General features: G+C 43.2%; 1 protein-coding gene across 3 annotated transcripts in view; it reads right to left on the bottom strand.

Moving 5' to 3' along the window:
• PLCB1 (phospholipase C beta 1) overlaps positions 1-12,095 on the bottom strand; it is a 334,660-nt gene that overhangs the window by 14,788 nt on the left and 307,777 nt on the right. For 2 of the 3 annotated variants that reach the window (XM_064647501.1, XM_064647502.1), the window contains exon 32: positions 6,449-6,513. The exons of the other annotated variant lie outside the window; for it this stretch is intronic. In XM_064647501.1, the coding sequence (XP_064503571.1) occupies positions 6,475-6,513 (39 nt within the window). In that variant the 3' untranslated portion in view covers positions 6,449-6,474. The remainder of the gene's footprint in view (positions 1-6,448; positions 6,514-12,095) is intronic. 3 annotated transcript variants of the gene reach the window in all.

The raw sequence follows: 12,095 nt of genomic DNA, 5'->3' as shown, positions 1-12,095 counted from the left end.
CTCAGACCTTACTGTTGCCAGGAAAAGGGATAGGGAAATACCCTAGAAGCCAGCAGAGACAAGAAAACAGGGGGTACCACAACTTAAAATTACTTACAGGATCCTTTGGTGCCCCCTGCCCTCTGCGACCTCAGTGGCCACAGCACGAGGAGGTCACGCGGGGGCCTCACCCAGACCTCAAGCCCTACTACAGGAACAGGGAGCTGCTCTCCTGACATCAGTGTGAGCTGGATTTGCTCCCTGGCTTCTCTCCTTCTGAGTTAACACAGTTCATCAAAGTTTAGTTCACTGGAGGGTCAAGCCCGAGCTGAGATGAATCTCATGGAACTCCACTAAGCCCTTTGCTTTTCTTTCCACAGAGAGGCATGCCATCAAAATGCCTAACATGATCCCCTCAGAGCCCCACTTTGTTTTTAATCTGATTTCATTTATCTGTATCACTATTGGTAGCTTCTATCTTGGAAAAGTTTTGTGCCGTGTGAAACCTTATTTAAGGAAAAAAAAAATTGGCAGTAGAACAAACCCTCTTTTCATTATAAGAACTTATCTTTTTAATGCTCTATCAGTGTTTTATTATTATTTCAGTACTTGATATCTTCCAAAAGCATTAAAAAGTTCTTGAGAGGCCTTACAGCTTTACAGTGTATTCTCTGATGCCAATTCTGATCACAATCTTGTTGAAGATAAGCTTAATGAACGCTAGAAAAATAAAGGCCTTTCATAAGTGATCAAGTGATTTGAAGAAGCAAAAGAATACTTTAAAACCATGGGTTGCTTGCTTTAAAGTTCTGTTTAAAATATGTGTAGAGAACACATCTTTGTTGAGGACAACAGAAATCTATCTGGAACTTTGGAGTTATTCCAAAGGGTAGTTGACAGTACCAGAAGTGAATGAGAGTATTAAATTGCAAAACCCCCTTTTAGAACAAGGACTATAAAATGTCATCTTTTCTCAATCTCATGGAAATGCATTTTAGAACTACAGAAATACCGACAGGCATTAAATTTAGTGATGGCAAGTAAATAATTAAGTCATCTGATACTCCAAATAACAGTAAAAAGATTATCCTGAGTTAGTTACAGAAGTTATTCCTAAAAAATTCTTATCACTTATGTTATTTAAACTTCCTTGCATATCAATTAGTTTGAAATAATAAGACTTTAGGCTATCCATTAATTGCAGCACTGTTGGCACGAGCTGTATTTAAAATTATGCAACGAAAATTAAGCTGAAGCACCAAGCTGCCTTGGCTAACAAAAAAAGGTTTCCTCAGCCCCTTGGATAAGGCAGGAGAGCTAATGGGGGCACTGAATTCCCAGGGGAGCTCTTTCTCAGTTTGCTGTTCTCTCTTGTCACATGTTAACACCGACTGCTGAGGCCACAACCCGTTCCCCACGTGTTTAACCTGCAGGGGTGCATCTCCAGTGCATTCATTTCCTGAGCCAACACTATGGCTGTTTCCAGGCACAAGAGAAAAACACTCCAGTGATTAATGCAAAGGAAAGACAGCAACATACATAACCTAAAGCAGGGCTGCTTAAGGAGATTCTGCAATGGGATCATTACAAATGCAACAGATGGGGGAATTTAAATCGTTAAGTTACTCCTTCAGAAGTCAGAGGGAGGCTGGATGCAGAGGAATACCTGGTCCATACATCAGGAGAAGACAGCAATTTTAGCTTCTCTCTCTCCTGCTGCTATGGCTCCAGGCACTCCAAGAAGCCTTCAAACCACTCTTTTAAGTCTTGCTGTCTTTGCAGAGCAGACCTGAGGACAACTGGATTTCTCTTGTCTGGTCACACACCGCTTCCCTGATAACACTGGAACTACAGCTTGGCATTTGTACCACTCCAGCTGGCTCCTGCTGGCACCTGCCAGAGGCACAGCGTGGGCCTGTCCTCAGGGCCTGACCAAGGGAAGGGATTACTTTAAAAAGCGCAGCCATTCACCGATAGGTGTTTTTTCCCCAAATCCTCTCTGCCTGCAGCACGGGTGAGGAGCCAAAGGCAGCATTCAGCTGGCTCAAACACATCTTGGGAATGGTGTCTTCCTTCCACAGAAATTAGAATCCTCAAGCACGGGTTTATATCTCTGAACTAAATCTGTGTATGAGTTGCAATCATTAAATGGCAGCTGATATTACAAGAAATTAACTCCAGTCCTTAAAAAAAAAACAAAAACCACTTCAAAAGTAAAAAAGCTAAGTAATAATTTAAAAATTTGAATTAATTTTCAACCAATTAGTATTTTCAAGTGGGAGCTGCAGTAGTGCCTGTCTGAATACAAATGGGAATGAAGGGTACTCCAGGCCAAGAGGAGACGTTAACACTGACATGGAACTGGGGAGAAGTTACTGCAGGATTTATTCCATTATGCCATGGAGAGCACGAGCCCCTGCTTGGAATTACAATGATTCCCTGAGAAAAAGACTGACAGTGAGCCATCATTCCCAGGAGCTCCTGCCATTTCCCTGTTGTTTGGCATTACAGGCTCGTCTGTCTCTCACACCTCCAGCAGCATCCAAGCTACGTGGTATAAAGTGTGTCAGTAAAAGAACAGGGAAACATTTAATTGCTGCCAAGGCCATCAGTCCCATCAGGAGCACTGATTCCTGAAACCTGAACTCTGCCCTGAAAACTGAACCTGCAAAATTCCCAGCAATAAGTAGCATTTTAAAAGCAGAAATATTAACTACACTGAGATCTCACCGACCTATATAACACCCTGATCCAAACAAGGCACTTCTAAATATACTAATAGAAATAATCTAAAGAAGGACCACAGACAAGTGACTGTGACCTGTTTCTAGAAATACTAACCTTCGGTATCAGCAGGCTGTGAAATAATTTGCCCCCATGAGCTCCACACCGTATGTTTTATTCAGGCATTGACACCTACTCTGTGAAAATAAAGCTGTTGGAATGTGAGCTTCCACAGCTGCAGCACCATTCCCACAGGCCATGCAGTAATTAAACGTGGAGGCTGACATTGTACTGTGCTGAACTGTGTGCAACAGCCAGCAAAAGGCTTCCAACATTCCAGGTTGAGAACAAAGGACAGCTTCAGTCTAGACAACACCTACACATGGCTGGAGCCCCGCTGGAAAGCCACCATGCACTTAAGTTGTTCCTATGAAACAGCTTAAAGGGTGAGGGAAGTGCAGCAGTACCTTTAGGCCCTACTTTTTAGAGTTCTGATGAACTGGCAAAAACATCCTCGTAGAAAAGCCATTTTGCACAGAATTTTAAAAAAAGCTGCATGTTCAGACCAGACTTGTAAGTCTACATTCTTTTTTATTTTATGTCTCAAAATTTGATCTTAAATTTCTACTGCTGACAAACAAAACTGTGAACTAAATTCCTCCTGTAGCTTTCTAACATGTAGTCACTAGAGGATTCAAACAGTTCCTGAATGAAGCTGTAATTCAGGCAATTCTCTAGATTTCTGCCCAGCTATTATTGTGGCTCAGAAGGATTCTGTGCCTCTCCAGCACAGAAATATTCTCTAAGGTCACCAGTTTGTTCAGCGTAAAGTCAGTGGTTTTCTACACCGGAGCCAGAGCTGAGACACTCCTTTCTGGCCTGCAGGAAAAACCAACTCTCTTTCTCCTCTGCCTGCCCTCTCCTGTCCAGGTACTTCAAAGCATTCCAGATGCCTCGTCCTGTGGATGCAGCAGTGAGAGCTTAGAGCACAAAAGGGTGGAATAAAAAAAATGTTTCTTCATACCATTCTCGTATTTGCTTTGGAGCGAGGCAGACCTTGGCATGATGGATTCCTTCCCCCATTTCAGAGCTCCCTGAGTACTCAGTGCCAATCCATTTTGTTTCCCAGTTTCCTTGCATACATGGGATACACTGAATGGTAATTCCACCATTCTCCTAATACCATTCCCTTTGCACAGTCTATAAGGCTGAAATCCTGAGAGCAGGATGAGGCCGAGGAAAGAAGAACTCCAGTGGTGTCAGAAGTGGTTAATTGCTGCCACAGGAGGCTCTTCTCTGAGGTCTGATTTCCTTCTAACTGGGCAGGAGATATTGGATTTGCCCAGGTCCCCACCATACTCCCAAGATATCCTAATTTGACACAGGCAGGAGATGTGAGGTGGCCTCATATCATTTAAAGTGTAAGGGATATATGAGGAGAACAAAGTTAAAACAAATACTTCTGCTTTTTCAAATGTTCAGTGAGTTGTTTCAAGGCAGCTCATCTCTATTCCCATCCTCCTGCTTTTCAGGAAAGGAAGACAGCACATCCCTCAGGAGGAGAAATCAATATTCTCCTGTCACTTACACACAAACAACAAAGAAATCCCAGTTCCCTAGTGAGCAATTGCCAGTTTAATTTTGCCATCTTCAGTAAGTCTCTCTTCTGAATACTGTCAAGGTGCCAACATATTCATTATGGGCTCTATTTTCTTTTGTCACAACTCCTGTGCTTGGGAAACACACGCTTTTAGCTGCCTTGCCTGTGTCCAAGAGGAAAACAACACATGAAATCAAGGCCCCACCTCACAGTTTTAATCTCTAACCTTGCCACAATGAGAGAACTGAACAACATTTGCAATTGTGTTATTTTTAACAAGCATTTGAAAAAAATGATCCCTTATTATGCAACAGTAAAAACCTTCAAATAAACCATAAGCATGTCATGGTGTGTATAGATACATGTGGGGGTTTGTGTGGCCAGAGATGGGTGATTCACAGCAAAAAAAGCCTGACAAATCAAGTTATAGTTGCTTTATAAATCCAACTTAGCACTTGCCTTTCAGTAAAGTATAGAAGTCAATCTGTACTGTGCAAGTCACAGATCAAACAGAGCTGGTTCTGTCTTTCTTACCAGTACACATCCATAGAAATACACACATGGTAAGCATTTAAAAAACCAAAATCCCCAATACAACCCCCTAGACAGGCAAATAAAAGAACCCAGGGGAAAGCCCAAGGAACCCCCACAGTGGTGCTGGCCAGGGAGCAGAGCAGGGCTCACAGCAAACCTGTGCCCTCCCAGCTCACACCGGGACCAGCACCACCCAGGGAGAGGAGCAGTTCCCAGGAGGAGCCTGAGCTGTCCCTGGGAAGGACTGAATTACAGGACAGCCTGTGGGAGGGGGTGAAAAGCCACAGGGGGATGTTCCACAGCAAGGAGGAGCTGCAGCTCTCCTGAGAAGGCTCCTGTTCCTCCTGCACAGGTGAGTGAGCTGCACCCCAGGACACTGAAATGCAAACACTGCCTGCCTGGCAATGAACCAAAATCCTCTGCAGCCAGGTAACTGCAGCAGGAGGGCAGGATTTGTTACCAAACACAGCCCTCACTGAGAACCGTGGTGGTTCTCTCCTCAAAGGCAAGCAAAGCATCTCAAAGCATTCCAGAAGAAAGCAGTATAAAGTGAAATAATAAATAAAAATACAAACCAAGCAGGATTCCCTGATTCAGTGACAAAGGTGAGTGGCTTAGTGCTACCCCCTTGACAGTGAAAGCCCAAGACCTCCTGGCACGGCTGTGTTTACAGGAGGATACAGGAAGTTTGCTTACACATAATCATGCCTCCTGATAGCAGATACACCTGAAATAATTCTCTGTTCTATCAGCATCTTCTAATCATTAGGCCTTCCATAAAGAAATGAAAGAAACTCTCCTGCTTTAATATACTTTAATCTTTCTTCCAGGCTTTGCCTGCCTTTCCCCAGTTGTCTTCTGTTCCCTTCCCCCTCCCTGAAAAACTCACTCTCTTACCTTTAAATCTTCCCCTTTAGGCTTCACTAATCCTGTTTTACTGATTCACATTCATCAGTTCTTTCTCTTTGTACCCCAATTCTTCCTTCTGCTGTGATGCCCTGGTTAATCCCTTCTTTATCCCCGTACTCTAGTGTCCCAGATGACAAATCCTTAATTTATCTGCTTGGAAAGCTTAATCTTCAGAGGTACCCAGAATTCCTACCTTTCAACACCTTTGCCCATCTCATACCTCCACATTCAGAAGCTCTCAGTTCCTACCCCCACATCAATCACCTCTTCAGAGAGACCTTTGGTGGTGCCTGGTTTTCTAACCTGAGAGTACTGCAGCTACTGTGAGCAGAGAACAGAGGACATTCCCATGACCCAGAGGGCTGTGCCAAGGAAGCTGGTACAATCATGCTGTTACACACAGCCCCTGACCACTGCACTGAGGTGGGGCAAAAGCAGCAGTAAATAAAACAGGCAGGGAGACAATGGGGTGGGGTATGATTGGAAGAAGCCACAAATTGCTTTCACGGTATCAAAAGGATGTAATGGTCAGTGGCAGCTTATGTTATGCAGCTAGCAGGTAATAATCAGGGCTGTTATTGCTCAAAGATTTCAGAAAAACCACCAGGCAGTAAATTGTGGATGCTCCTGACTTAAAGTTTTGACATGTAAAATGAAAACAACATCAGCATTACTGGATAAAAAGGGGAATTTTTCACTCACTTTCACTATAGTCTCACATTCCATTTCTACTTCTGTTTTTCCTCTACTTCTTGTTCTTCTATGCTCTTTAAAACAAAACCAAGGATCATTTCAATGTGATGTGATGAACAATTACTCTAAGCTGAAATGACATAATTCTGTGCATTACAGTAAAACAACATCTCTTTAATCTATGCACTTAATGAAAAACAAAAGATTACTTCATGCTTCTGCGTGCTGGCTCATTAATATTTGACTAGGCACCTGTAAGCCAGAGAAACCAGTCTGTTTATCACAACCTGTCACTCCGTGCTAAAAAAGGACAATATTTCAGCTGTGTTATGTGGGAGATCCAAGTGTAGCTGCAGCTTCTGCACGTTGCAAGAAGTGTCACTTTTTTCTGGGAAGGGGAAAGAAGGGCATCTTGAAGGAAAACTGAGCGTCAGCCACGCCTCCTAAGTGTGTGCTTGAGGAGATTGCTCTGGCCTAATCCCAGGAACTCAGGGCAGTTTGGATGGAAAACCTTCCAGGACACCCCCGAGTGCTCCCAAGAGTGGTGCTGCTCCTTCTCCAGCCTGTTCCCTTTGGGTCAGCCTTGCTCGAGTGCCTGGGCAGGACAAGGGGTGGGACACGCTGCTGCTGGAGGTGTTCCTACCGTTCACTCGCCTTCATCCCGAGCTGGTGTTTGTCTCTGGAGCTGAAACTTGGGTTTGGTGGTGCAGGAGAGCAGCAGGACTGTCAGACTGTCCCCCCCGAAGCCACTCGGAGCTGACTGGGTTCATCACGCACCACTCTGAGCACCCTGAACTTAAACTCTCTCTCTTGGAGAGGTCTAAGGTCTGGATCAGAGAAGTCCTGAAGGTAATCCAGCAGCAACAAAAAGACACAAGTTTGTGCAGTTAGTAGAAGATGGCTATGAAATTATAGCCAGGAACTGAAAAAAAGGTGACTTTTTGTTCTTGCTAAGTGCAGCCTTTAACCAACGTTTCCAGGCCATTTTCAAGTGGCTGCACTGTGTTTCCTTCTCTGCTGTGTTACATTATTGTGGCAGCTGTCTTGTCTTACACTAAAAGAAGTGTTATTTCAGTATTAAGTGATTTACTGCTCTGTAGGGACAGTAATTGCATAAGCCTGTCCCTGAACTGGGTTCTGTTTGCAGAAGTTAAATCACAGCTCTTTCATGACACAGTTGGTGCCACCAAAATCTCGACACTTCCCACATCATACACTTTATGCTCTGTCAGGGTTGTATTTGCTCTGTCTGGGAGTCAGAGCTGGAATGGCATCCTGTGTCACACCCTAGGTGAGAGCCAGCCATGGAATAACTGCCTGTGAGTTCACTGAGGCAACCTGTGCTTTGTCTCAGGTGTCACGTTTGTTACAAATCAAACTGAAAATGGAAACCTTTAAAAAAGAAATAGAAACAAACAATAACACAAAATAAAGCTTCTCATTTAATATTTAAAGATGAAATAGCTTAAAAACTGAAGTAGTACTTTTAAAATTCATTACAAAACATTTCCTCCCAAAGCATTTTCTTAAACTGAATATAATTATTGAGTCACTTCCTTGGTAATGGGTGAAGAAGCAGAACAATATGTCTGAGCACTGTGTCCTCATTTTACTTTCATGCAGATTCATAAATGCCTTCTAATTGAGTCACAATGCAGGCAGAAAATATAATTAGCTGGATTTGATTGAAATTCGGTGTAAGGGGACTTCTGCCACCTTCTTATGTTGTGTTGCAACAAATGAATGAAACCATTTGATTTATTTTCTCCTCGAACTCTTTCTCACCTTGGCAGCAGTGGCTGGAAAGCTACAGCATTAACACTGACACAAATGGTGTTCTAAGATACATGTGGGGTTTCAGACAGTCAGGAAATGGGTGCCAGTGACTGTGGCAGCTTGCACCGGTTTGACATGCAAAATGAACCTAAAGTATTAGCTGAGGAAGCAGAAGGTGACAGTTTGTAGCAGAAAAAAATGTAGCAGCAAGAAGGTGAAATGTAAAGTGAAAAAAGAAAGCTAATTTGTTTTGCATAGTCCCTTATCACTTCTCCTGATGCACTTCATTTTTCTGTCCCTTTGATCTATGCACTTCACTGGATTTGTGCTCCCACTGACAGACAAATCAGATAAAGCAAATTACATAAAATTGGCAATTTTTACAAAATTACACATACATTTGCAGCACACAAACACTTTGTTACTGTGGATGTTGGCCTAGTTACTTCAATGAGGCTTGAAACTACTGAAAGCAGGGTGAGATTTGATTAAAAGTTCCCTTAAAACCAGTCTTGGGAAACACTACTACGCATCCTCTTGCTGAATTCCTTAGTTTGTGCAACATTGTTACTTCTCCTTACTTCTGGCACCGTTTTCAGGCAGCTCCTTGTTAAAGGACACAGCTTGGGTTGGGAAGGTGTGAGTGTACTTTGCATACAGGTGAGTGTTGGCCAGTGCTCACACCCCAGGGCTTGGGTGTGCAAAGCAGGCACACATTTGCCAAAGTGCAGATTTTACCTACCTGGAAGGATGAACATCAGAAATAAGCGAGCATTTCAACAAAAGCAACATTCAAAAATAACAACAAAACCCCCTCGTACTTAATCAACCTGAGGAGCTTCCCTTTGATTGTTTGTCAAAACACAGTCCACGGAAAGTAGCAGAGATATCTGGATAGCATGAATTCCACATGGAGGGGATTACAAGGTTACAGGACACAGCTCCTGAGCTGTAAGTAGGGTATGCACCACTCACAACCTGGGCTGTTTATTGAGCTTGTGACAACACAGTCTGGGCACCTGCACCACTGGGATGCTCCTGATTCAACTGATGGCAGTGCAGCAGACATATATTATATATATTTGCCACAGGGGTGCTCTGTAGTTTTGGAGCTCCAGGCATGGTCTTGCAGCACAAGAAAGAGAAAGTCAGAGAGAAACATGGGGATTAAAACAAACACTGAATTCCAAGCTCTTTTCTGTTCTGATGGTCGGGGCTGTACCTGTCAAAATCACCTGGTTTTGGAAATGCCCAAGTATTTCTGGACTCCAGTGAGAGCAGCCTCTTTCTGTGTGTGCAGACATTGCATTAGGCAGCTCTTGGGGAAATCTCCAATGCAGAGATAATGCAACACAGGAAATACTTCCCCAAATCAGCAGCCAAGTATCCATTGCTTTTATTAGTGCTGAGATAACCATTTTAGAGTAGACACACATGGAAACTATGCTGTAGAAGAACACTAATGACAGGGAGAGTGTTAAAACACCATCTGCTATTCACAGTCACTGTCTACCTAATGCTGGTATATCCCAGAAGCTTTCTAGAGAAAGTCCAGCAATCAATCCAGTGCATGTTTAAGCTTTTAAAATATTGAAGTTGAATATATTCTGGATTATCTGATGGTCCTGAATGTGTCCTCACTTGTGCAAAGGGCCACAAAAAAGGCTGCATTTTATATTTCTGGTTTCTAAGCTGTCATGAAAAGCTGTGTTGTGTTCTCACTTACTGTGCCATTACTATACAGAACTACTGCCACAATTAGTCCAAATTTCTGTTCTTACTGGCATGCAGAAATGGGGCACAGAATATTGTCAGTCACCACAGCAAATTGTGCTGATCTAACACCTCACATCAAACCTCATTACTGTGACTGTTCTTTACAATTATCTGTTATGAATCTTTAAAGCTACAATGACGAAATGTGTATTGTGTCAGGGAAAATAAAAAAAAGGGAGTGCTGCTTATCCACAAGAGCTGCCTCCCAACATATCCTTTAGTTCTCTTGATAATTCCCACACCTCTCAGTTGCTCAGCAGCTCAAGGTGTTGCTGCTGGCTCTGCCTTTGGCACACTCTGACAGGGTGAGACCACGGCAGCACAACATCACCAGGTTACAGAGAGCAGAAGAGGTTTGTAAAAGCAGTTTGAGGGGACATGGACCAAGCAAAACTTCCTTGTCCTTTATGGAAGAAGAAATTCCTGAGCCATTGCTCCTCTTCAGAATTTGTTTCCAGCTGTGCTGTGTGTTGCAGAGTTCCTGTTCAATGCAATGTGCCAGATGTGCTTTACATGAGGGCTCTTTCTACAGGTATCTACAAACAAGATGAACTGCCAAACCAAGGAAAACAGAAAAGCAAAGGGCAGAGGACGGGTGTGATCCACAGCAAGGTCACACAAACAGACACTTAGGACAAAATCCACCCCATGGCAACACAGAAACAGTACGAAAAACATTTAAGGCAGCAACTTATGTTCCTTTTTTGACAGCTGTGAAATCAAGTTATACTCTCATCTTCCCTGGACCAGCAAAGATCCTTCACATCCCTGTCACAAAGACAATGCACATGGAGGTCTGCTTATCCATTGACCAAGACTGACTGTGAAGTAGACAGACAGAGGGAGAAATGCATGAGGAATAACATGGTCCTGGCTTTGACTTCACTCACTGAGACACTAAAACAAAAAATATTCAGATTAATTCTACTGCACGTCAGTGAAAATCACCGGTTTAACAACAGCACGAGGGAAACCCATCCCTATGAAACTTCACCTTAAAGTTACACAAACACAATCCAACTGCAGCAAGAATAGTCTTCAGATGCACTCCTGGGCAAGAAATTTCCATTCCTGCTTCCTATTGGTTCCTTTAGATCAATAATAGATTACCTCTAAAAAAAATCAACTGCCATGATACTGCGGCTCCATAAATGCCAGAAGATTAAGTCAGAATATGCACCTTTAAGCTCAAAACAAAACTCCCAAACCTCTAGACAAGGTCCATGCAGAGGATCAGTTCTATATGTACAAACCATGTTATTTATCACCTTTACCACATGTAGTATAACACTTACTGGCTTGTAAGCTAGACATAGGTCAAGAGAATGGAATTCATTCCTCAGAAGCTTATTTCCATTAATATAATGAAGGTTAGCTACAAAAAGTCCAATCTGGGACTCTTCTCCTCTGGTCCTGCATGAAGAGTTAATGCTCTGTGGTTATGAGGCCAACAAATTTTTGTGAGTGTCTCAGTGGAGGCCCTGAATCGAAAGTCTCCAAGACTTACTCATTTAGGACACAGGCTGCCCCCCTGAAGTCAGCCTGAATTTTCCTGTTGGTGTCAGCCAGAATACACGAAAAGTTCACTCCCCACTCCACGGATGCATTTGGCAAATTGCTTTAGTCTGATCTGAGGGGTAAGTCGGGCACCCCTTGCTGCTCATCACAAAGGAGTAACAATGACTTTATTTTTGTTAGTATTTCATTAAGCACTAAAATAACCGAAGAGTTCTTTTCCTGGCCATGGTGACACGGCCACCAAGAGCTTTAGGAGTCACTGCCTTCTTTCTTCTGTGCTAATGAAACCTTTTCAGCTGTCCCACAACAGCCCTGTTCCCGTGCAGCCTGAGTGCCAAGGCTCCTCTGCAGAAAACACTCAAGTGCTCACAAAACCCTTCTACCACAGAACAGCTCTCAGCTGTCCAAGACTTTACTCAACAATCTGCATTACTGAGGACACTTTCCCTCTTGGAAAGCCTCGGTCTGTCCTGATCACACATTCAAATGTTCCTTTCATACAGACCAAGCATCTCAATATTTCATGTTAAGCAGTGATGAATCCTCACCGAGCCTTTAAAACTTGAGTGTTTCAAAGACTAACATG

The sequence above is a fragment of the Pseudopipra pipra genome, chromosome 3 (genome assembly GCF_036250125.1).
Source record: "Pseudopipra pipra isolate bDixPip1 chromosome 3, bDixPip1.hap1, whole genome shotgun sequence".
Taxonomy (NCBI): Eukaryota; Metazoa; Chordata; class Aves; order Passeriformes; family Pipridae; genus Pseudopipra; species Pseudopipra pipra.
Note: the sequence above shows the minus strand (reverse complement) of the source record. Positions and strands in the feature narration are given on the sequence as shown.